The 27,228-nt window shown below is 40.0% G+C and overlaps 1 protein-coding gene and 1 long non-coding RNA gene across 2 annotated transcripts in view; one reads left to right on the top strand and one right to left on the bottom strand.

Annotated features, from left to right (window-relative positions):
- Positions 1-2,233: 2,233 nt before the first annotated feature.
- Positions 2,234-2,743, bottom strand: LOC113029515 (uncharacterized). The gene is made up of 2 exons (XR_003273433.1): positions 2,665-2,743; positions 2,234-2,591 (listed from the first exon to the last, which is right to left on the bottom strand). It is a non-coding gene; the product is annotated as an uncharacterized LOC113029515 (long non-coding RNA).
- Positions 2,744-14,323: 11,580 nt separating this feature from the next.
- The window catches only part of tsc22d3 (TSC22 domain family, member 3), a 32,442-nt gene continuing 19,537 nt past the window's right edge, over positions 14,324-27,228 (top strand). Inside the window, exon 1 of the mRNA XM_026142935.1 lies at positions 14,324-15,143. Within this exon, the coding sequence (XP_025998720.1) occupies positions 14,803-15,143 (341 nt within the window). The 5' untranslated portion in view covers positions 14,324-14,802. The remainder of the gene's footprint in view (positions 15,144-27,228) is intronic.

Genomic DNA, 27,228 nt, shown 5'->3' with positions numbered 1-27,228 from the left:
ATAAAGGCTGCTGTTGAATGGCCATGGTTTTTGAGCACTATTTTGAACAATTAAGGTTCACCAACACTATAGGAAAAATAAATGGTTTATGATTTGTTCTTTATATTGTTATTCATGTGTATATGAATAGAATGAAAGAAAAGGGTGGAGAGTTAAGACATCTTATGTTTCTGCTTTCAGTCTAAAAGTGCATGTTCTTTTTATTTCCACTGAACGATACAGTAGTAGTTATAAGATGTTATTATGATATAATAATGTAATTAATATAATATCATAACATAATATCGAAGTAGTAAGATGCAGTGTGTGCTTATGACTCAAACCGTCACTGCTGCTGCAAATGTTATCTAAGCCAAATGTGTAATAGTCGTGATCAGTTGTTGTCACAGTTTCCAATCACTCTCCCAAACTGCTAGTCCTCTGCCTTTGGCCACAGATTCAGATGGCCTTGGTTATGACTGGGAGACGTGGCTCAGAGGGAGAAATGGAGGACAGAGGGAAGAGAAAATGAAAAGATGAAACATTTAGATATCCTTCATAAAAAGTAATGAAGAGAAGAACTGTAACCCTCTGTTTACATTAGCAAATAACACACTTGTTAAGGTGACATACTAAATTTCTGCCTTAAAAAATGCCTTTAATCTTTTGAAGGTTCATCAAAGGAAAGTTCAGGAAAGGAAATGAGCCATAGAAAAAAAGAGGCATTTGCACATCGAGGTAGATGTGAAGCTTCAGCGGATTACTCATCAGTTTTCAATAAATGAAGGGTGACTTAAATAAGCCTCCTTTCCAAGTGCCAGCACGTATCAAAAACAAAAAGAGCAGAAATTCATTTTTAGCTTCAGTTTGAGTATGATGGAAAATCAGACTGGTGCACTGAAATGTCTTTTGCCATGAAATCATAAGCGCTCCGACAGCTCACAGAAAAAGATCATGCTGTGTTGTTGGACAGACATCAAAGGCAAAGGCCTCAAATAGTTTCTCTGTCACACTGGGTCACCCAGCAGCACTTCTCTTCCTCCATATGTACACAGACAAGTTGATATCCATGAAAACGAGGCACACTCATATGCAAACGCTCTTGCACAAACGCGTGGTTTTTGCAGTCACTCTTCCTTATCCACTACCTGAACAGTCTGATGTCATCCTGCTTTCTAAGAACTCCTTTAGCTGGTTCCGTGGTCAGTTAACGTAGCGCACAGATGCATTATCCCAGTACCACAAGGAACGAGAATTTGTCACAATTGTCCTAACCTTTGATCTCTAAGCCTTTGAAACCTGCTCCCTCTCTCACACCATGAACCCCATTCAAAGCACGCGCGCCATCTGTGAAAAGAACACCAGTGCGTTTGTTTCTAAACTTAGTTTAGCATGGAGTACAAGTCAAGTCACACAAGAAGAAGTGTGAGAATTTTAGGCTTCTGTCTCACAGAACAGGCAGTGATCATCTGACAGTTCTATATCTGACAAATGGAAAAATATGTTTTCCCAGCTGGATGCAGGTGGTTACTAATAGTCGTTGTGAACTCAATCGCTAAAGTCCCATTTACACAGACAGTCAATGAGCACCTGTTAAACACTGGTTGCTCTTCTGCAACCAGTTTGTGAATTGTTGATGGAGTTTGCTGGCTGTCAATGGGTAAAATTGTTTGAAAAGAGGTATAAGGTGCTGCACTGAAAACATCCTTGAGTTTGCTTTGGATTTGGTGTTTCATGCAAACTACTGCTGATGACCAAAGCAATCATAAGGAGGTTTGGAAGGTTGGTGCAGCATCTTCTTTGCAACCAATTTCACCCAGTGATAGCCAACAACCTGCAGAAACCACTCACCAAGTGGTCAGGAAATAGATTATTCTCTTTAACTGGAAGTTGTCAGGGGCTTGCAGACTGTTGTGCTGTGTGACTGAGACCTGAATAACCTTTTAGGCTTACCTTTCAAATGGCATCTTATGTTGTGATAAACTGTTAATGTATTTTAATACAGCATATAGAAATGACAAAAAAGTCCAGTAGTAATCAAATAAATAAACAGCTGGACAGGATCATTTAAAACGACTGAGGTTGATAACAATATGATGTAGCTTAAGTACAGTGTTTAAAATGTCACCACTCGATATGAGTAGATTGCAGTCAATTGAATTGTTTTATTTCCCCTTATAATTCAAGTGTCACGGCTCAACGGCAGGAGGGAACAGGGATGGACACAGGCGCAGAAACCAACCCGGAAGCGAGGTGACAGAAAACAAATGATTTATTTCCGCCCACAGGTAAACAAAGGTGAAACACAAAGCGACGCCACCACACTAGTGGCGCGTAGGATTCGTCGGTGATAATGAGGGCGACCTAGACACCTCTAGGAGACGGCTGAACAGCGGGGACAGCGGGGAGGTAGAAACAGGACTAGGTAGGGGCCGGGGGCATTGGTTTCAGATGGAGGGGACAGGTGGAGCGGAAAACCCGGAAGCGGTCGAGGCGTGGGGAGGCAGGCAGGTGAGCGGTGGGCCGGCAGGCCACGTTGTGTAAGCAGCTGGCGGCCCAGGTCCAGGAGGACGGGAGCGAGGGGAACAAGATCTCCACTCCGGGTGCTATCGCTGAGGACAAGAAAAGACAGGTCAGTCATCACACGGCGTTAAGACAAGGTTTAGGATGCTCCACTGAACTAACATGGGAATAGCAGATACTCAGGCGATGAGTGGTTGAGAGCGCAGGTCTGATATACCGCTGGCACGATTGCTCACAGGTGGTCAGCCAGGGAGGGGCAACCGGACTCCGCCTAAAGGAGGAGGAGCCGCTGTCTGAGACCTGCAGGTGCCCAACCAGACCATGACATCAAGTGCATGATCCTGGCTATGGTGCCTGCTGTTCATCTGTAGTCTATGCATGTCTATTTACTTTCATTAAGGCTGTAAAACTTTGTAAAAAGGGTTTGGAATAAGTTCATGAGCCAGCGACGCTCATTTCTGTCCAAGGACAGGAATACTGTTGAGTTGTGAAGATATCCTGAACTTTTCTTTTGGTAAGCACTTCTGTTTTTGCCACTGTTAGCTGCTGTTAGCTGGCATTAGTGAAGCCTTCTTTGAAAGTGGATCTACCTTTGTTGGAAAAGAAAGTCTGATTTGTTTTTAGGATACTTGAGCTCAACATTAGCTGGAATTATGTTAGCTTATAACCAGCTGTTATTGAACTGCCCTGAAGGGTTGTTTGTCTAATCTGCAGAATGTACTTCACTGTAATGCCTAACACGAAAAACCTGCACTAAGATGCTCACAGTCACTTTGATCAAAAGCTTTAATAAATTAATTTCTATCTACTATACAGACTCTACTTTTCCCTCTGGATTTACTTACTGTTTTGTTAAAAGGATACAATTTTCAGTTAATATATTTCATTGCACGAGTCTTTCGAGTAGGTAATTACTTGTAAGCAACATGTGTCTGATGTGTCCTAAAAATTAAAACAAACAAATAAATAAGAAGAAAGTACGATGAAATTATATGATGTAACATTTTTATTCCAGATCCTTCACATTCTGCTGGATGAGAAGTCACCCACACAGTTCAGAATCATATTGTGATTAATGTTGTTCACCGATTACCGTTTAAAATGCAGCAAAATTATATGAAGCACTATTTCAAGCCGCAGGCAGGTTGCCGCTTCTCTTGGATGACCTGAGAATTCATTAGACAACAAAGCGCACGAGGAAAAAATAAGAAATAATCTGACTGTGAAGATTCCTGTGACTGTGCAAGTGGATAGATTTCAGGCCACCTGCAGCTGCCTGTGTGCTTTGTCTAATGATGTTTGTCCGGAAAAAAAGGACCTCTCAACGGAATAAGCAATGGGATTTAATTAGCAGTGAGTGACAGGGCCCAGTAGTTGTGATGCTACCCCCTCCTCTTTTAAAAAAAATCCTTTCATGGAAGATGCAACTCTGCTGCATACTGCAGATTGTTTTGTGGATGTGGGCTTATGGGAATTACTCAAGGCAGTCTTTGGTTTTCTTTAGTAAGTATGCTGATGGAAAACATGGCCTAGTATCAAGCACTGTTAAGTCAAGGAATGTGACCAAGCAGACATATCTGCTAACCTTGGATTATATGTGGTGATGAGTCAGTGGCACCAAATACTTTATGCTTTAATTACTCCTAAATGTTAATGTGTCACCAACATAATGATCTAAATAGTAACTGTGCATTAGCACATGGATTGAGGGTTATTTCAGCCTTGGCGTGCCGCTGAGGGAACACATTTTTCTCCAAATGACCTAAAAAAAAAAGACTCACTGCAACAACTAACCTCGGGAACAAATGCACATGCATTCATCAGCAGTGTTAATCAGTCTGTGAACTGTCACAACACGGCAGCTTTCAGAGGAATGAACAGCCTTTACACCCCAGCCCAGATTTTTGTTTTTAAATCAATTATGACCCATATCTCCCTCTCACTCATGCAGAAAACAAATGAAAGTTGTAAATGAACAGATCTATTGTTCTAATGCCCTGGTGAGCTCTTTGCTGTAATTAACCAAGAGGTTGTGGACTTTGAAAGCCAGTCAAGGCCAATCAATACTGATTTGCAGGACAGTGAGCACAAACACAGGTCCCCCGAGGCACGTCCATCAAGGAGACAGCTCATGCCATTTCTCATTTCAATAAAGCCTAAGAAAAAAAGGTGGGAGTAGCTTAGAAGACACATTTGACAAATCATCAAAATATATATTTTTTCTGTAAATGGCTGCTTTTTATTTGGTTTCTAAGGGAACAAAGCTAAATAACCTGGATAGTTCACAACATAAAACTGGTCCCGACTCATAATCTTGTCTTTTTCCTCGCCCAAACAACACCCTTTGACTTCTAACCTCTTTGTCTGACTGACCAAAACGGTGTGTTTAATTTATGCTGTTGTCACATAATCCAGTTCAGAGGAAGGCACCATAACACATAAATAATTTATGTCCACATCTGTATTTCAAAAGACACCTTGAGAATGAATATTGAATATGTTCTATGTGCATTGTGTCTAATGATGTGTCCGTGCATGGATAAGCAGAAGATAATAAAGGACATTAAAAGTCTGGCCTCTAAACTGTGTGAGATCAGACAAATCTGAAATGTGGCAGATCTTCCAGTAAATGCTTTTATCTGCAGCTATTTTATTTATTTTACCTCCATTAAAGATAATCAATACTTTATTGATAGCTGTTAACATTTTTGGTCCATTTCAGTAATCCCACTTGCAGCTGTAACTGTCTGCACAGGCACGGCTCAGTGATGTTATATGCATATGCCAATAGAAATGTGGTAAAAATCATTTTCATATTTTTTAACGCTTCAGATTTTATTTTCAGAATTGCCTAAAGCCCTATAATCATGCTTTGCCTCTCCAGCTTTCCTATTCCTAACATGTCTTTCATCCTTGGAATTACATGCAGTTTTAAGCAACGGCGTTAAAAGCGAGAGAAATGCTTGGAGTGTGTTCAGCACTAGCAACAGGATTAATAATGATGCACCAATAGCAAATTTGTTCTTTCCACACATGTTGCAGTTTGTGGAATCCTTATCTTTTTTTCCATCCTAAAAAAAGCATAAATTTGCTGAGGTGAAACTTTAAAAGTAAAAAGAAAAGCTAACATATTTTTCAGAGTCAAGTACATTACCAATTCTCATTACATAGGCAGTAACCTAAATTGATATTTAGTCATAATGTTTCCCAGGAGATAGCAAAACAATAAAAAAAAAAACCCTCATTGCACAGTGGTTTTGTTAGAATAGATATCTGAACTCTGCAGTTGAAAGTACATTGCCTGCTAAGCACAAATCTGTCTGAACTTCAAATGAGCTGGAGACAAATGTAGTGGGAAGATCAAGCGTATAAATCTAAGTAGCAGCTCTTCAAACACTAGGGGCGAGTGACTCATGCAGGAGAACAGGGACATACTGATATATATTTCATATGTTTTTATATGGATTGCGTAAGCTTGCAATCATGGCTCATCCATAACAATCATTTAGCTACATTAGCAAGAGTGCGTTTTTCAATAACTTCTTATATGCTGCATCTAATTTAAATGCAAAACCTACTCATATGCTTAAAAGTCTCTTCAGTTTGTCAGTCAGCTACATATAGATGATTGTTTTTTCCTCATGTAGAACTGGTCAAAATGTGCCAGTTATTTTTCTGCTTTTGTCTGTTTAAACAAAAGCAAGTCTAATTATGTACTGGCACACAAAGCCGAACAACTTCTTTTAAAGCAGTTCCTCATTTTTAAAAACACGTCTAAATGAATTTTATCTCACGTGAGACAAAAGTGTTTTAGAAGCATTTAAAAGAAAGGAAACACTGTCAAATACTGACAGTCATTCAATGCAAGTTTATTTAACCAGAAAAAAGGATGAAGCAGAAATATTTCACAGAAAGAAAGTAAAAAACAAAAACATCAAATTAAAGCTGAATAGTGAAAGCATGAGACTGAGCTTTAACAGTTGAGAAGAAGAAAGTTCAGACTTCACTTTCCTGACAACAATAATTACTTCCCTATCCTAACTCATGGCCTGAATCCCCTTCACAGCCGGCTAATGCTCCCCAATTGCGTTAAGTTCTGTGTGTTCCTGTGATGAGATATTCCCTGCAAAAAGTTTGTGCTTTACTTCTCCACAGTCAAAGCCTAACCAGTGGGGCGCATTTCTTAAAGATGACTGGACAGCAAATTTAATCCTCAGAGGGTGAGAGAAGCTTAGGATTATGGTCGATATCTTACCAACCAATGAGGATTTGAGCCTGTCTGGTTCTGAATTCTTGGCCAATCACAGCCTGAGGTAGAACAGAACATCAAATACACACGGAAAAAGCAGCAGTAAAGAAGCGATGCATTATGATAGCAATTGTCTTAAGGAATGGGTCTTTACTATTAGTATTTTATTTAGTTAATTATTTTTTTTTGCTACTTTTCCAAGTTGAGTTTTGTTGACTTTAATGAATGTAACTCATACATTTTAATAAAATAATTATATTTTATTGAGAGCCTTTTCTTTCTTCCCTTGTTTTCTTCTGGATTACTTGCCCAGCATGTGACGATCTGCCACAGGCATGAATCTGTAATGGATTTAAAAATATGCGATGCATGTTTATTAACTATGATCCCTGTTCCTACATGGATCTTATTTGCAATGCATTGTGACTCTTAAACTTAGCAGAAATTGTACTGAAGCTGGCGCAATACATTTAAAAAAAATATTGTAAATCTTTGCAGTTAGGGCAACTCTCACCCTTAAAGAACTTGACGTTTGTTGTCTTTGCTTTCACTGCCCTCTAGTGTCAATTAATCGGTAACTGTATAGTATTCATTGTGCATTATAGAGATTTTTCCTGTTAATATATGTATATTCATATATTTTTATGTGTATACGTCATACTTATTATTATGATCCCATTTCATATATCTTTTTATACGTATCACCTCAAATGCACCCTGAATGGTGCACTTTGACCTGCATAGCTGACTATCAGTTATTAAATGATAGCATGCATTAATGCCGTATCACAGGCATACCAAAGTATAACCTAGATAACTGTGCAATTATAATTACACTGAACCTGAAATAACAAAGATAATCAGATCAGTTGTTTGTAATCCCTGTGATAAGATAAGTAATGCAAACAAGCCAAAGTTAATTTCATCCAGAGTTTGAGGATAGTCTGTTTTGTACATCTGAACTGAGGTGAACTTTGTCCTCACGTGTTAGCCAGACCTTCCCCAGAGTAAGCGGCAAGAAAAGTGTATATTTTTTGTAGAACATTATCTTTATCAGCAGAAAGCAAGACGTTTAAAGAATGTCCTCTGAAATCAAGTCTTGCCCAAAGATATCAGTATTATGCAATGAAAAGCAAAGCATCTCAAATCCAGTACAATTAGATCTTTTAATAGGTAAAGACATAATGGAAGAAATATATCTTTTAAAAAGACCCTTTGGTCATCTTCCAGATTTACCATCTCTGGTCCATCATATTATGTAAAGAGGATGAAAGCATGAAATGCAAACTGAGTATTTAATGCTGTGCTTACATTTGGTCGATACAACCACTGTTTTCGTCGGAAATGTCAGAATAATTCACATTTTGTTGTTTAGTTGTTTAGCTAACAGGCCCTCAGCAAATTATAAAGTCATATTTGATATTAATTTAATCTAATATTTTCCAAATATTTGTTCTGATGTTATGTAGCGGACATTTAAACACATCAAAACAAATTACCAATTGTATAGAGACTAGTGAAAAGTAGGACAAGGTATGAGATGACTGGCATTAGGCTAAGGATCAACAACTGAATGTACCCTGTAGTAGACAAGGCCAGTCTGAACCAGTTCAGTCTGGCCTTGGTGTTTTCTGAGGGACTCTGCTTGCATAAACTAGGACACAACTTTTTTTTTTCCTGTAAAAATGCTGTTGCAGTTTAGAACTCATTTGTCCCAGAGTGGTTAGAAAATAAAAGATGGTATCTTATTGTGTGCATATACAACATACATGAACACGAGTGAAAAGAATTTATTAAAGCATGCAGAGCCTTCCACCATGTTAACAGTTTGGGACTGGGGAAAAAAACCTGATTTGTTTTGATGTATCTTGGCAGGTTTTAAAAAAAATATTCCAGTAAACAAGCCATAACGAATCTCATTTCTCATAAGTTACTGGGCACTGGGAAATGAATCAAAGACAACACCGCTGCAGTGTGTGAGTTCTCTCCTCTAATGACACTTGGCATGTTTTATACCAACCACACCTGTGAGTCATTGCTCATAGTTCCTCAGATCAACCTCTTCTTTCCTCCAGATGCATTTTGGGTATTGGGACTTCCTTCAAGACAACACACAGACTCATTTTGGTATTACAGGTAGGAGGCAAAAGAGAGAAATGAGAAAAGCCCAGTGTCAAATTAGTGTTTTATAATTGATTAAAACACCACTTTGATCAATATTGAGATTCTATTAGCATTTCTGTCAATTTCACTGTAAAAACTTTCAAAATCCCCCAAAACACATTAACCAAAAAAACCAACCAGACAAACAAGCAGATAAGAAATCTTTTTAATGTTAGTGAAGATTAAAAACAACTTTAGTGTGTAAATCACAAATATCTGGTAGAAATTTACATGACAGTACTGCATGTAAATTTTTTTGGAACCCTAGAAGAGCAACAGATACAAATACTGTTGAACTAACTGCTGATAAAATATCTTTGTACATGCACATTGAACATTTAACCTCAGCTGATTGTACTCAAGTGGCTGCGGTGCAGACATAAAAGTTGGTAAAAACGTAATGTTTTTCGAAACTGCACTTACTGTCTCAATCTTTGGACTGCCACAGACTTAAATATCAGAAGAACAAGAAAGATGATGTACAATAAAAAGGTTTAAATGAAATACAGCTTCCTATATCGCCTTTAAAATGGCACAACTGACCTTTTAGACTTCTTAAAAAATTTGCTTGAAAGAAATCGCAATATTAAGATAAAAAATAATTTTGTTTATTATTGACTTTAATTATTGACCTTAAAACTTTTTTGCTATCTAACTACAGATGAGAACAAAATGTGGTCATGTGTCTGGTAAAGTTATTGTTGTTATTTACGTATATAAACAGATTGCACAAATGTGCTACTGATAGCAAAAAATTTCCACACACCTGTTTCAATGACAGAGTGTGGGAGTGACTTTCTCTCACTTTAATATTTTATTGTTGGAGTTGGTTTAACGATTATGTATTTGCAAATGCAATTCTAATCTAATCTGAAAATGTAAACAGTAAGATGGCTCAACTTAACTTTTATGGCTTTTTAAAAAATTAAACAGAAAAGGACAGAGTTGAAATTATGTTGGCTACACACTTTCCTGTTACTCATTTTTTTTTTCTGTTTCAAGTGGACCAGCTAATGATCATACTTAAAAAATAATTGCATCCAGTTTCACTATGCTGGGTTGGAATTGATCAGACTCCCAGCACACTGGCTTTGTGCATATGTGGAAGCTGATAAGGTAAGACGATTCTCTCACAATTTATTTATGCTAACCTCAAAAGTCAGCCAACCTGTTAACTGAAAAAAAAATATATTATGGGTTGCTGGTCAGTTGTCTGACCCATAACCTTACTTAACACCAAGATTTGTTGAAACACAACACACAACATTTGAACATATAAACTTTAGAGCTGCAAGTATGTATTATTATTACCTATGAACAAGGCTAGGCTAACGGTTACCCAATTTCCATTTATGCTAAGCTAAACTAACAGAATTTTGGTTCTTGAAGGAAATATGTACTTTTCCTACATTTTATTTTAAATATGTTCATATATTTTCCTTTCTTGTTTCTAAATTCCCATTGTAGCTTTAATATGAAAAAACACCCAGCATGCCCCTGCGGGCGGTTTATCCTTCAAGCTCGGGTCCTCTACCAGAGGCCTGGGAGCTTGAGGGTCCTGCGCAGTATCTTAGCTGTTCCCAGGACGGCGCTCTTCTGGACAGAGATCTCCGATGTTGTTCCCAGGATCTGCTGGAGCCACTCGCCTAGCTTGGGAGTCACCGCACCTAGTGCTCCGATTACCACAGGGACCACCGTTACCTTCACCCTCCACATCCTCTCGAGCTCTTCTCTGAGCCCTTGGTATTTCTCCAGCTTCTCGTGTTCCTTCTTCCTGATATTGCTGTCATTCGGAACCGCTACATCGATCACTACGGCCGTCTTCTTCTGTTTGTCTACCACCACTATGTCCGGTTGGTTAGCCACCACCATTTTGTCCGTCTGTATCTGGAAGTCCCACAGGATCTTAGCTCGGTCATTCTCCACCACCCTTGGGGGCATCTCCCATTTTGACCTCGGGACTTCTAGGTTATACTCAGCACAGATGTTCCTGTACACTATGCCGGCCACTTGGTTATGGCGTTCCATGTATGCCTTGCCTGCTAGCATCTTGCACCCTGCTGTTATGTGCTGGATTGTCTCTGGGGCATCTTTACACAGCCTGCATCTGGGGTCTTGCCTGGTGTGATAGACCCCAGCCTCTATGGATCTTGTGCTCAGAGCTTGTTCTTGTGCTGCCATGATTAGTGCCTCTGTGCTGTCTTTCAGTCCAGCTTTGTCCAGCCACTGGTAGGATTTCTGGATATCAGCCACCTCCTCTATCTGCCGGTGATACATACCGTGCAGGGGCCTGTCCTTCCATGATGGTTCCTCGTCTCCCTGCTCTTTCTTGGGTTTCTGCTGCCTGAGGTATTCACTGAGCACTCGGTCAGTTGGGGCCATCTTCCCAATGTATTCTTGGATGTTTGTTGTCTCATCCTGGACTGTGGTGCTGACACTCACCAGTCCCCGGCCCACTTCCTTCCACTTAGCGTTCAGCCTCAGGGTGCTGGACTTGGGGTGAAACCCTCCATGCATGGTAAGGAGCTTTCTTGTCTTTATGTCAGTGGCTTCTATCTCCTCCTTTGGCCAGCCTATTACCTCAGCAGGGTACCTGATCACGGGCAGGGTGTAGGTGTTGATAGTCCGGATCTTGTTCTTACCGTTCAGCTGACTCCTCAGGACTTGCCTGACCCTCTGCAGGTACTTGGTGGTTGCAGCTTTTCTAGCGGCCTCTTCATGGTTCCCATTCACCTGCGGGATCCCCAGGTACTTGTAACTGTCCTCTATGTCTGCAATGTTGCCTTCTGGTAGTTCAATCCCCTCAGTTCTGACTACCTTCCCTCTCTTTGTTACCATCCGACTACACTTCTCCAGTCCGAACGACATTCCAATGTCATTGCTTTATAGCCTGGTAGTGTGGATCAGTGAATCGATGTCTTGTTCACTCTTGGCATACAGCTTGATGTCATCCATGTACAGGAGGTGGCTGACAACTGCTCCATTCCGTAGTTGGTATCCGTAGCCAGTCTTGTTAATGATCTCACTGAGGGGGTCCAGGCCTATGCAGAACAGCAGTGGGGACAGAGCATCTCCTTGGTAGATCCCGCACTTGATGGTGACTTGTGCTATGGGCTTGGAGTTGGCCTCTAGTGTTGTACGCCACATACCCATTGAGTTCCTGATGAAGGCTCTTAGGGTCCCGTTGATCTTATACAATTCTAGGCATTCCAGTATCCAGCTGTGGGGCATTGAGTCATAGGCCTTCTTGTAATCAATCCAGGCAGTGCACAGGTTGGTCAGTCTGGTCTTGCAGTCTCGAGAAAATATATATATATATATATATATATATATATATATATATATATATATATATATATATATATATATATATATATATATATTAGCACCTTGCTAATACTGGGTTGGACTCTTTTGCCTTCAGAGCTTAACTCTTCATGATATAGATTCAACAAGGTGCCTGAAACGTGTGGAGGCCAAGTTAATACAGTTTTACACTGTATTAACTGTTTTATTCAAGAAAATAATTTGAATTTTGTGACATAGTTCATAATCCTGCTTATACGCCCATCAGAACATGGGTACACTTTATCATGGGATGGATGGCCACTTTCCTCTGACCTCTCGCACCAGCGAGGCCTAGAGAAGTTCCACACGTTGGATAGTTTCTAAATCAGGAGTTTCTGAAATACGCAGAAAACCCATTTTGAACCAATAACCATGTCACATTATAACTGCCATATCACCTTGCTTTCTCATTCTGATGCTTGATTTAAACTTCAGCAGATCATGACCATGTCTATATACCTACCTGTTGCTGTTGCCATGTGATCAGCTGATTATTCCATTTTATTGAGCAGTAAAACTGGTCAATCGAACAAAGTGGACATGTGGACAATTAGTGTAGAAGATTAACATGAGAGTTTGATACCATGCCTATAAATGGATAATAAACTATGGCTGCAGCTGAAGTCATAAACTCAAAACCCAGGTTTAGTTTATATCATATAATCTAATGGTGTAATTCTGTAATTGTATCATGAATAGTATAATTTATAAAATTCTTCCAGAAAGGTATTCCAGTTAATGTCAGTTAAAATCATTGCCGACCAAAACAATCACTGACTATACTATAGATCTCCACTAGATGGGAGTCTCTACCCACATCAGTTTTCAAACCCGGCGTTTCCTCCACCCAAACAGTAGCAACCCCTCTGCCTGAGGACATCATTACACACTCAATAAAGCAATAGTCAGTCATTTTCTCTGCTTAATTGATCCCTCTGCTACCCAACAATAGGTGCTCTGACATTTTTTAGTGTAGCTGAAATGTCTGCATGCCTCAGAGTAAATGCATTTTTTATAATTATCTTTGTTGTTGTGCTCTTGTGTGACTAGCCATCTGTAGACAACATGCAGTGCACTTGTTGGTCAGCAGCTGAGGTCAGAGCCTCAGCAGTACCATCTTCCCAGAGCGTCTGTTTTGGTTGTAACGACATTGCCCTGGTATTTACCAGGACTTGTGAAACATTAATCACGTGGACGAACACAGCACACGCTTTCCCAATCCAAAGCTGTTTGGGAAACAGAACTGGAAAATGACAAAATGCTATTTAAACATCGGGAGGCCCGATAAGATAATGTTTTTGTTCACTTTGCAAGAAAAAACATGCATTTTGTATTTCATGTGATTTTTTTTTTAATTTTTTTTTTTTATAGTGCATTTATATTCTGGCCATTAGTTTTCACGCTGACCGATGTTGCATAAGGCAGTTCACACAGGGCAGAAGTGAGTCACATCCAAACAACACGTACAATGAATAACATATAGACAACATATACACATTTTGCAGTCACACTTTTACTGAGTAATTTGCAGTTTCTAATTTTTGCTCTGTCTTTATTTGGACTGTGTCCTCTCTGCCTTATTTTTGTGTGTTCTCCACAAGGAAGTCCTGAAATTAGTGAAACTGCTTGAGAAACCTAATTTACAGAGACTTGTATAGTGGATAAAAGCTAATAAACACAGCACAATCAATGACGCATGTATAACACAGTTTTAGCAATTCAATGTCAATGTCTTCTCACATGTTATCATTGCTCTGTGTGTCTTCCTGCAGCCTCTCTCACTCAGCCAGTCCTTCGGCTGTCATAATGGCAGGGTGGAGCCGGTGAAACTGCACATGTCTCAAGCATGCTCTGCGGTGTCACCCCTCTCTGTTTCCCTTTCTTACTGTTGGTGCACGCATGGCTAAACTGAACGAGAAAAGAGGAGGGCCCAATAAATCACCAGCAATGCTTTTTACCAATCACAGGCTTTTCCCCACCCTGTTTGCCTTCATCGCTCCCTCCCTTCCTCCATGCTCCCTCCCTTCCTTCTTACTCCCTCCCTCTGTCTCTAAGCACGCCAACCACAGAAAAAAAAGTCCAGAGAAAAAACTGATAAGCAGCTTCTGGGTTTTGCTTTCAAGCGGACTCCTGCTGAACTGGTGTGAGTGAGTGTGTATGTGTGTGTGGTGCGTTCAGTCTTTTTCCTGCCACAGTAGCAACACATTGCAGCAGCGTCGGCCCCGAACAAAAGGCTAAATGCAGCAGAGCCACAGGAGGGGAACTCAGAGATAGAAGCAGGCAGAGTGGCCCAGCGTGAGTGCACTTCTCAGGGAGCAGCTCAACCTGCCATTTAGCCCTCCTGGCCCTGCAGTGGAGACAGGACGGTACACTAGACTGACCCAGGCTACCTGCCAGTGTCTCTGTCAGAGCTAAGGAACACACCCCTGTTGTGTCTTTCACTTTGTCTACTATTTATAAAGCTCAGTCTCTGTCATTTTCTGCTGAAATTTCTGCACCTGCCCTGGGCGACTTCCCTCTTCATCCAGCTGCACTCCAAGATGTCAGATGACGACTGCCTCTCGCCCATCGGCCTGGACTGTTGCAGTTGCTGTCTGGACCTGGCCAATGGCTGTGATGAATCCATATCCAGCAGCCCAGCTCAGGGCCTTTCTACTACAGGAGGCCTGCCAGCAAGCCCCACAAGCCCCACTGTAAATCACTTCCGCCAGCTCCGCAACCAGCTGATGTACCAGAACCTGAACACGGACAAACTGAACAACATCATGAGACAGGACTCCCTGGAGTCGGTTGTGAGAGACCCCTGTTTCCTGCTCAATGAGGGGATCTGCAACAGCAACATTGACCAGACCATGCTGTCTATATTGCTCTTCTTTCACAGGTAAGCTTGGCTGTCAGACAGGTACATTCTTATCTGGTTACTTCAAAGATCTTTCCTTTGAACTTAAGAATATTTTCATTTCTTTACCTCACTTAAGGTGTATTCAATACAAAGTCGCGATTTCACCTGTTGATCTGCATATTAAATCAAGTGAATCAAATGGTAAATGTAGTGTAATTAGGTTTCTTGGGTCTTCTGCATGTTTACAGTAATAGATTACTTACTGGAACTGGGACAATAATATGTGCACGTCCTCTTCAGCTTTAACACAGTGATGTTAAGGACTGAGGACAATTATTATTTATAGGACATAACTCTTATAAAGAAGTCTTGCAAGATTCATCACAATGGAAAAAAAGCTTTCAACTTCAAAACAACTCAATACTGTGTGGAGGGGAAAAAAGCCAGAGAAAAAAGGTAAACAAAATGTAATCTAAAAAGAATGCCTCGCAAATACACAAGGTTATTCTAAAACAGCAGTTTGTTGTCATATTGATTCAATTAAAATGATCTTTTATTGCTAGAGGTCAATTAAAACTGGCCTCGCTCCTACACTGTCTCTGCCAAATAGTGTTTATAAAACAGCATTTGGCAGCTCACGCCGCACTGTTTGCAAGGAAGAGAATGTCCTGTTACAATGTTGCTGCCAGTTGGATGGTTTGTTTGGCAGCTACTGTCAAATGACTTCAGCCTCAAATTAACAGCTACCATCTTTCCAGTTAGCTACAGTTTTACTGTTGCGGAAATACTGAACCTGAGCCAGCCATATGCGATTAAATACGGTGTATCTGGGTGTCTGATACATAAAATGTGTAGATCTATGGGGATTACCAGTGAAAGCTACAAGAATATGAACGTGTTATCACTTTAAGAGGCACCATTGATGTTCACTAAGTTATGTGAGCTATGTGTTTGTGGCGTATATGTCAGAGACATACCGGTGCACAGATGGAATCTTGATAAAGGTTGGTTCCACTTGTGAGAGTTCCTGTACTTTCTTGAAGTCACTCTTGCAGACTTTTACTTTTTAAAAACTTGCGAAAATGCTTTCTTGTTTGTTTTTTTTAAACAACAATTATATTAAAAAAACAAAAACAAAAACAAACAAAGTTCCATTAAAACTGGAATTTTTGCAATTTAATAGAAGAAAAGAAGACAGAAAATGTTGCAGCTTCAACTTTCAAACTAAATACGTGAGGTAGAACTTTAAATGAAAATAAACCAATTCGTTTCATTTAAATGGGAAACACAAAAACTGGCATTTTGACTATATATGTAATATGACGGTCCTAATTAAGGTTGGCTGGAGTGATCACATTCAAGGTAATTATTGTTACGTATGCGATTACTTGTAGGTTTTATCTTATCAATAAAGTGTTCTGGCCAAGAAGCATTATCAGTACTTTATCAAATTTATCCAGAAGCTGGACTGGCACACAGTATCGAAATAAGCCTGTCTTTTTTTTTTCTTTCTTGTATGCTGGAAGGCAGTTCTTGTCCAGTGATGATTACAGTACAGACTGGGAGTTCAAAAGAAGTTAAACCATTCACTGTACACTGCAGCTGATCTGATAGCAGTGACGATTAGACATTTACAAGAAATATACAGATTTTGCAGGTGTTGGCTCTAAAAAAATAGAAACGGTAAGGCTGTGTCATGTAATATGAAGTGATTATGCAGCAGAGCAGAAAGTCTTCAGTCACCCTCATTTCTTTGTATCTTGCTTCCAAGGTGCCAGGCTTTGTTATAATATTTTTAAACTGGTCTTGAGTAACAGTTCTCGAGGCTTTCTGAAGGTGTTTCAAAACGTTTCTCTTTTTCGCTTATTTTCAGTAAAGTCCTTATACGTGGCCATTTAAAGCGATTTTTTTCCCCATCTTGTTTGTTAAACCATTTAGCGCGAATCATGAGCTATGAATCATTCGGGCATAAAAAAAGGGATCTCAAGGGACGAATCAGTGTTGTGTCTGTACATAACAGACAACTTAGAAAAGGAACTATTTTTAAAATGTATCTTTAGGCACTTCGTTACAGTCGGCCTGTTGCAAGAACAGACAATTTGTGGCCTTTTTTTAAAGTGATGAAAAATATGGGATCATCTTTACAGAGAACAGAAAGCTTTGAATGGCCTTTAAAAGTATTCCTGAATATTACTTAAAGAAATTGAAGAATAAAAGTAGCCACACCAAATATTCAAGTTTGTTAGAATTGTGCAAACTGTGTCTGCCTTTTGGACTGAACTAGCATGTGTATCAAATATAAACTATTTTGCAAATGTCCACTACGTCCGCTTTGTTTTTAATAACCACTGTGTAAATGCTTATTAATTCTGACACCTTTTTAGGAGACTCTGCTCCTGCTCTCTTTCTGTGGGACTTCTTTATTTATGAGAGCGAGGGTGTGCCATAATGATAGATGGAGACACACTGGTTTAAAGAGTACAGCCACACATGACGGCATTTCTAAAGAAGTTTGTGTTTATTCTATATTATACTTTCAACATTGCCTTAGAATACACTGATAGGTCAGATGAATTATGATTTGAAGCATTCATTGTTTATGAATCACACCTGGAATAATGCCTGCTGGCAGAGGTTTGTTAAAGGTGTTACACACGAGTTTTTTCTGGCTTTGTGTGACAGACTGATACAAAAAGCAACACTTTCACAGTTATACAACTTATTAGAATAACATAACATAAGTGCTGTTATTTATATAGCATTGCAGTATTGAAATCTGCTTATCTGTTTAGTTGTCTACACTTCAGATAAAGATCAACGATTTCTTTTAAGAGAAGATGACTGAGTTACAGGCAGCACTGACTTTCCCTGGTGTGGGGTAAATGTAAGTGCCAACGTTTTTGACATATTTTGGCTGTGAGACAAACTGTTCACCTCTGCCATTTGCCAGAACGACCATATGTCTGCCTGTGCCAGCTGAACTGTTTGTCTGACGAACCCTCTTTGGCCTGAACACTTTGTTCCCAAACCCTTCCCTTCTCAAGAGAGAACCACAGACATGGATCATGTGGTTTTCATAGACTTCCTCGCAGGATTAAAACAGTGATTTCAAACCTTTGCAGGTTTTTTCATTCAAAAGGAAATAAGCAGTGATTCATTCGTACATGTACTTGCTGAGCTGAGGTTTGCAGAAGTTCATGGATTTTTCAAGTATTCGCTTTGGGAAGGACTGGTGTCTGATTAAAGCCTGGCTCGAGTTTAGACGGTGACCTCACACTGGGTGGTCATTCTGCCCAGCAGCTATCATTCTCATTTGTCACTTGTTAACAGAATAAAATGTTCAGCATGGCCCGTGGAAGCACGACAGGACATCTCTTGGAGGTGACAGAAGACGTGTTATGTAAATGATTTAAGGGTTACGGAAATGTCCCGAGAGGAGAATTTTAAGTCACAAGTCTTATTTGGTGTTTGAGGAAGAGCCAGAAAGCCCCAAGGGGGGTGAGGTGGATCTGTGATATCCACAGGATAAAATGAGAGGAAATGCGCTGATTTATTTTAAGGCTTAGTGGGCTACAGTTGGCTGGAACGAGAAAGGCACTGTCGCACACCTTCAGCACTGCCAGTCAGTCAGTATTTAGCAGCTATTAAAAACCACTTGCCAGGGTGAAGGGGGGTGAAGAGCCTGCAGTGATGATACAAACGTTTATCGTAGGACATCAGGTCTGTGACTAGTCAGCTGTTAAGCCGTCAAAACAAGAGGGGGAGGTGAAAAGGGAAAAAAATGTGTCCAGGGAAAAAAATAGCAGGACAAAAGACTCACAGAGTGTCAGATAGTTGATTGTGGCCAAAGTACGGGGCTGACGGGGGGCCGGATTTGAAGACACAGACTATGAAGTGCTTTTATTAGGTAGAGCAAAGTTAGGCTGACTTTCTCAAGCCTTTTAGCTTTAAGGAGCAAAAACTTCTTGGAATCAAGGAGGTGCATGACTGTGTAGGGATGGGACATTCTTCATCTTCTTGTTCATGCCTGTTGACTGAAAAAAAGAGAGGACTTTTCCAGTCTGGTTGGAAAACACTGTGATTGCTTTGTCAGGCTGAAATGACCATCAGTCTTTATGACAGAGTTGTAGGTGAGGTTCACAGATTTTATGCTTGTACATAAAAAGGCAGGAAGATAAGATTACAAGATAAGTTTTACTCTCTGTTCTCGCTTTTCTGTTTATCCTTGAGACATCCTGTTGACCTTGTTATAAGTTTCTGACTTTGGCCTAAGATGACACTGGCAGTTGGCTTAAGTCCAGTTGACTGCTGAACCTAACCTAGCCCTCCTACAATGTGGAGTGGAGACGGCATCCAGCTGTGTCTGACACCCTGCTGATCATGAAAGCTCCAGTCTGTGATTCACATACAAACCACAAAGTAGCTTTGCTACAAGAACTTTTTTCTTTTTGATTTCAGGCCTATATTTACTTCTAAGATTTAATAACCTCAAAACCAAGGCATGCCTGGAGAGGCTTCTGCAGCCAAATAAAGGGTCCCATCACAGTCTGTAAAATTGCTGTTTTTCTACACAACACTGGATCGATTCTTATACATTTCAGCAGAATATGAAAATACATTTTCATTCATTTTAACTCCAAAACTGCATTTCGTCTCAGTGGTTGTTTAGTCTTGCAAGGAAAACAATATGCACTGGGACCATGCTCTGTTTTTATTGTGCTTCTTTAAAGACACGATTGAAATGTGATGTTTATGTCAGATCCATGACATACACATACATGACACAATAACTGTATAGAAACAACATAGGGAGGTGGGAGGAGAGGATGAGGTGCTGAATAACATTTAAACATCAAGACAAGTCAAATTATTTAATACAATTTCATCTGCAGGCTTTACAATAAAAGGATACCTTCTTATTTTAAACCCTGTGTGTTTAATTTTTTTCTGTAGATAATATTGTGGTGATGTAGAACCACACAGCTGAGTTAGCAATGTTGAGGATGTAGAATGGGGTAAAGAAAAAAAGTGTTTCTTCTCTTTTCTCTGTGGTGGTGTAGATAGTGCCATTTACCAGTTCACTATTAAATGGGGGGAAATTTAGAACCTAGAACACATGTTTGTCTTATAAATACTTACAAGCTGTAACAGGCCTCATGATCAGAGTGGAACAAGCTGCTGTAACAGTATTTAAAATCTAATTCTACATTTCTTTCACTGCTACAGAGAAATTCCATGAAGGTGTAGTAGACAGATAGATATGAAGTGTGTAAGGATTCATTGCTCATTTGCTTGAGATAACTGTCCCTGTATTACCCGCATTAAAGATTTGGTAATGACATTTGAAAAAAATCTAAATCTAGAGGTTTTTTCTGTATTTTTGCAACAAACCAAATCAATCACCAATCAAATCTCGAGCGAATGCAGGCTACAGAAGTGATGGCAGGGAGAGCTAAAGGAAAAGAAAGAGTCTGAAGTAGGTTGTCAGACAGGGATCTGGGACTAAGACAAAACATGGTTAGCTAAGAATAGCAGTGCTGTTGACATTTAGTGGATATAAGATATAGGCAGAGTGCAGCTGTCGTAGGAGAGGTAACACTGTTTTTCTATAGCTACAGGAAGTTATTAATAATTGAATGAAGTATAGGGAACTTTAAAAAAAACATGAGCAGTCTTTGTTTTACTATCGTTTTATGGGTTTCCTCTATAACATAGACTTTGACCACTTGTGTCTTGGAAGCAAAAAAGCAATTCTGGGAACATAAGGTGGAGATAGAATATTGGAAACCAGCAGATTTTCTCACACACATTGGTATAGATTTGGCTTGTATAAACCTGTGATTTATTTACTGAGGGACCAGGTTAGAGAGAAATGGACAATAATGGCTTTATAATGTACTTCTCGACCTACTACCTTACTGTGTTGTTACTACATGAATAGGCTGCCTTGGGTACTCTGCCAGAGAACGTCTGGAACCATCACTGAATGGTTTGTTTGCAAGTGTTTGTGCGTGTCTGCCCATATAAAATACATGACAATGCTCTATTACTGGACTAATCTGTCTGTTGTATTAAAAACGATAATCAAATTGCTAATCCTTGTGAAGACTGCACACAGTGAAGTGTGCATGCAATTCCCAAAATAGGCAGGCATACACACACGCGCTCTATAAATTCCATCATTGCCAACACTTTCAGCAGACAGAGATCAGTGTTTGTTAACTCAGAAATCCACAGACAAACCCTGCACCACAGGTTGATGCAACCTCTGCTGCGCGGGCCTTTCTTTACCAACACTGCTGTGGTTTCATTCAGTTGTCCTTAGCAACAATACAAACATAGGATGTGCATCAGATGTTTGTTATGATATCTTTCTGTTCATTGACTTTTGCTTGCTGCAAAAGCTTCTCTTAATGCAAAGAACCTGGAGACTGATATTGGAATAAATAAAAGGCGTTTAGTTTTTGTGTGAATAAATATGCTTCCTGTCAGTGAGGGTTTCTGAAGACTTTTTAACATTTTGCAAACAGGTGTCCTGAGGCTGCTGTCTAACTGATTGCTTCAGATTTTCCAGAGAACTGAGACACAAGGCACTCTAACAACACAAACACACCCACACATAAGCACCCTGGCAATGGAGGGCGCAAAGGTGACCCATAGCATTATCCACGTGCAGAATGCAGCACACTGAGATGACCCATAGCATTATGCTGCTGGGTGACACATCACCACAGCAAAATCCAGCTAAGCTTCTTTGTCCTGTGTGTCACCGAGTGTAGATACAACATGTACCAGATATTGGATTAGAAATCTATAAGTAACGCCTACTGTCATCTGAGACAGATCAGATCAAGATCAGTGACTATACTGAGCAAGTTTCAAGTCTGTGTCAGGCTCTGAGCATTCTGATGTAACACAAATGAAAAGAATGAAAAAGCAATTTTAAAATGACAGCACATGCTTCATTAGTTATGAAATGCCTGTCAGTGATGTAAGCTGTCACCAGATGTGATTTACTGCGTAAAACCACTGGAATTGTTCTTTGACTTGCTTAGATCATGATCGCAGTGATGTTGCAGTTATAAATCACCAACTATCCAATATCCAAGGACCAAATATATAGACAGTGTTTTGTTTTCATTTAAAAAAATATGTGTAATTAATGCCTGGAAGCTTAGCATCGCCACATTAATATGATTTAAAAACATATTCCTAGGTATTTTGGGGAAGACAGAGAGCAACCACAGGAATCGATGCCCTTTCATAGTGACTATTAACAGGAAGAATTTAAAAACAGTACCACCCATCCATTAAAGTTGTTTCTTCAATCATTCTTGAGTTTGTGCAGCTGTCTTTGTTGATGCCTGTTTTATTTGATGTGTCTCTTCCCTCTTTATTCTTGTTTATTCCCTTTGTCATTTTCTTCATTCTTTCATTCCTCATCTTAGTTACTCCAGATAGCAGTTATAGGAATTACATAAGTGTGCCGGAAGATGGGTGGGGTGTGTGTGGAGTGACCATGGCTTGCACTCCGTGCCTTATCTGCTTGGACCATGACTATGGCGCCTAATTAGATAATAAGGAAGCCTGTCAACACTTGCCATCACACACTCACACACACAAGGTTCTGCACTTAAGTGTGAGTCACAGTATCGCAGACAGTCAATATAATAATTATACAATTTAAGTAGACATTAAACTGTAATATAGCTTGTATAATGATCGATAGCCAGGGTGCACTGTGATTCAAAAACATCTTTTGGTACAGCGAGTTAGTAAAGGAACAGAATATAGATATTAGCAGTGTAATGTAGATAAAGGGAAGCTGAAATGAAGGCGTTGGTAGAGTTGTGCTCTCCACACCATTCAGGCTGAGCGAAACAAGCTGCTGGCTGGGGGGGGTGGTAAAATTTTCATTCTGCCCTATTTTCATTAGCATGGGAATCCCAGTCTCTTTCTAATCTCTGCATGAAAAGTGAGACTGTGGGAACACACCCTGCTTCTGAGGGCCAAGTTTGAAAGAAAGATCAGTAGAAACAAATGGTGTGTCTGAAATTCAAGGGGAACTTGCAGTTTTGCTGTCCTCTGTATTATATGTCTATGTGTGTGTGTGTAAAAGGCAAAAGAACATCTTTATGCATCCAAATTGAAAAAAAAAATTGGCCTTTGTAAGTTCTCGTGAAATTTCACATTTTTCACATTTTGGTCTGGAAAAGTTAGAAGGTGTGTAATACGCTGGCTTTAATTGGGATTCATTCAAATGTTACATCGATTGGTTTCTCCATGCATAGCTGTTCCATAATCTTACATGTTTGTATCTAACACTGACGCAGTGTGGGATACCACAACAGTTGGCTACACAATGCAGCCCAACAGTGCTTATCTTATTTTCTCTGGGTACTGTTCACATGCAGGTTGAGTACATGATGTTCCCTGACTGCTTACACACACACACACACACACACACACACACACACACACACACACACACACACACACACATAGTCACAATTGCACAGGAAAAAGACTGAAAAGCGGTAAAATTAAGAATCACCTAAGACCTTACCTTTTCTGACCTTGAAGGAAACACAACTGTGTACAGTCTAACAAAAACACACATGCACACCCCTAGACACACACTTACACAAGCCTTTTAAAATGTCTTTAAGCCTGCAAGGCATGGAGGTAGCATCAAACAAAGTTAAACAAGGGTGTTGCCACAGCCCAATGCTGAGAACTGTTCTTAAAGACTCTAGGAAAACAGTTTCTTCTCTGAACCTCAGCAGGTCGTAAAGCCCTTCCTTCCAGGACGCAGGAAAGGTTAGAGCACCAAGACCAATCACATGTTCTATTTTTGAAGTAACTGGACATTGGGAGTTTGGCAACAGACGGTGTTTTCCTTTTCTGACTACACTTTGGTGCTCTCTAGTAAACATTTTGGAGTCCTCGGGGTGGAGGTGTAATTTAAAATCCCTGCATTTTCCCAGCATTTCTCCCCCTGTCATGCAAATGGTAAAACAGCAGCGTCTGTGTTATGAAGAAGCATGAAAGAAACTCATTTTGGTCAAAGAACTTACAGCAAACTGTTATGCAACACAAAGTTGAGTAATTATTATGTTGTTTTGCACATTAAAATTTTTTTTAATTGAATATATGTGTGAAATTGGTTTATATGAGCATCTCCAACATCTGCTACTCATCACACCTAAGTGGTGCTTTAACATTTAGTTTAATTAATGCTTTATAAAGTATTTCCCTAATTTTGAGTACATCACCACAACGGCTTTTACCTTATATGTTGGAGCTCATGTCTTACTGTAATTGCATCATTAATTTTAGTCCTGGGCAGCATGGCGGTTGGCACATCACCTCACACCAAGAAGGCCCTGGGTTTGATTACACTGGCTGGCTGGGGGCCTGAGTCAGTTTGGGTATTCTCCAGGTACTCTGGCTTTCTCCCACAGTCCAAACACATCCACATTAAGTTAACCAGTGACTCCAATTGGCTGTAGGTGTGTGAGTGGTTGGCTGTCTCTCTGTGTTAGCTGATATTAGCGCCAGCCCTCCATGACCCTGAATTTGATAAGGAGAAGAAAATAGAAAAATGGAAATTGAGTCTTTGCATGGCAATGAGATGATAACAAAAAAAGCCCTGGACACTTCATATAGCTGTCTACAGCTATCAAGATAGAAACTGAATGGAGAACATGGTGGGCAACATGCACCTGAAGTAGTGCAATACATTTTCTTCAACAAATAACATTCAAGTAATTCAATTCTATAAATGAACCAGAAACAAAAGCATACAGTGGCAGAAAATTCAATTTAATGTAACTGAAACTGATTAAAGTTTAAAGCATACATTCTTAAAACAATGCTGGTGAATTTACATGAAACATCAACTCTGACTGTAATATAATAAATATGGTTTCCTGTTTGTACTGGTGCCTCAAAATTCCCAAAGACTCTTTGACTTCAGGGCTTTTTACATAAGTGAACACGGGCTTTGTGAAAAAGGAAAATCGAGTGGGCAAAAGAAACAAGGAAGCCTGAAGTGAAAAATAGAATTAACCAAACTGGCAAAGAAAAATGATGCACTGGAAACTTTGTAAAGTACCATTTTTTTTTCCTGTGGTGACAGCACACAGGGACTCACAGCCTATGACAAAACAAAGCTGATGAAGTACAACCCAGCCGTGGCTTTTGAAATCTAGTCACTTCTCTTCACTAGAACTTTGACTGGGAAAAAAAGAAAGTTATGCTGCACTGAGGATTAGTTTGGGCCTTCTGAAAGACAACATTGGTGGAATAAAAAGAAAAAAAAGGTGGACCTGTTCTGCCAAGCACTTTCTCTCTCTCTCAATGTGCCTTGCTGGCAGTCAAGAGGCTGTGAGTGAGCAAAGAGAAAAAATGAACGTATGTGCCAAGTTTCAGTAAGTCTGTGATTGTTGCTGGCTGCTCCCCAGCAGAGGGAGAAAGAGAAGGAAGCGAGAGAGAGAAAGACTGAGAGTGAGTCCCAAATGAGCTACAGTAACAAGATGCATCCTGTCCAAGACCTCTTTTCTTTTTCTTTGTGCCACGGTGTTTTAAATGAGGCAGTTGTAACATAAGAGCAGTTTAGACCGGTTGTATCTAACTTAGCCTTGTTCCTCCTTCCCCTGTCATATTACTGTGCCATCACAAGGGGCATTTAGCACCAGTGACATTAAATGAACTCCTTCTGCATTCCTTCCAGTATGGAGTCATGGAGACCAGTGAGTCACAGACTCATCATTATGTTTGCATGCTGTGTTGTTTACACAATCTGGGATTAGGCTAAACAGCACATGTTACATGTTTTCAGCTGTTTTCTGGAAAACATGTACTGTAGCTGTCTCGTAAGCAGAGCGATAGAACTGTGACTTAAGAAAAACAGTGTGGGACTGGAAGGAACGTTAATGAATGAAAGAGTTTGTCCTCTCTACCCTTTCTTCATCTCGCCCTTGCAATTATCTCTCATTTTCATGTGCTAGTGCACGCCACACACACTCAGATTCCATCCAGACTGCCATCCGTATCCCTGACGCAAGTCTTTCAGGGGCCTGCAGTGTGTACAAAGACTTATTTATTTCCATCCAGAATGCAAGGTGTCATGTCAGGGGAAGTGGAACCTGCACCGTATTTGATGGAGAGAGAAATACTTAAGGTCACGACCTTACTTGTGAGTCTACGGTGTGGAAGTTGGTGAGGGTCAGGAGGTTTTCTTGTGTGAAAATCAATGTTCTTTGCTGTGAAAATGCTTGAGCCAAACAGGAAAACTGACGGTTTGCTCAATCTTCCTTCTCACGTGTCAAGTCACAGCTGTGTGTTAAGCAAAGCAAGTCTAAAAGGGTCTACAAGTCTACAAGTCCAGTTGCATTTGCAGACGTGGATAACCAGAGGAACTGAAAGCAGCAGCAGCAAAACCCTTGTCTAAACCTTAGCAGGCATCAGTTACAACATGTATGCACTCATTAAGTGATGCATAGCATGAAATGCAGGGTTCCGAAATGGCACCAGGACTGTTCAGCATCTGTGCTCCAAAAAGGCACACAGACATCCCAGCAACCCTCTGATAACCTCTGATGAGGCTAAAGACTAAAGGATCTTGTGTATCCTTTGTTGTATTTTCCAACTGACTGCATAGAATAAACATCAGCTGACATTAAAATGAAGAAAATCAGCAATTTCAACTGAGCGTGACTCAGTGGCCTGCCTGAATAATTGTTATATATATATATATCTAATATATACTGCAGGAGTTGGTTAGAAATGATAGTGTCGTGTGTCTTTTTCCACAGGATGCTCTCACTTCCACACGTTTGCTCATTCTGACCTTCATGTTTTTATTGATCCATCATCCTTGGCTTGCTTAGCATAGTCTAGCATTTACTTTGCTGCTGGGTACTCACATGCCAGTTCATAGCAGGGACACCATATACATACAAGAAGCTCTTACAAGTCTTTCATTTTTCCGTTGGATGTTTTTTTAGAACTCCTGGTTTAAGTATACCTTTAAAAATAGCTGTTAAATGGAAGCTGTGAGATTTAGTGTGAGCATATTACTATAATACAGCAAATATATTGTGTTGCCTGCAAAGTCCTC

Source organism: Astatotilapia calliptera, chromosome 2 (genome assembly GCF_900246225.1).
Source record: "Astatotilapia calliptera chromosome 2, fAstCal1.2, whole genome shotgun sequence".
Classification (NCBI taxonomy): domain Eukaryota; kingdom Metazoa; phylum Chordata; class Actinopteri; order Cichliformes; family Cichlidae; genus Astatotilapia; species Astatotilapia calliptera.
This window is presented reverse-complemented; position numbering and strand designations above follow the sequence as displayed.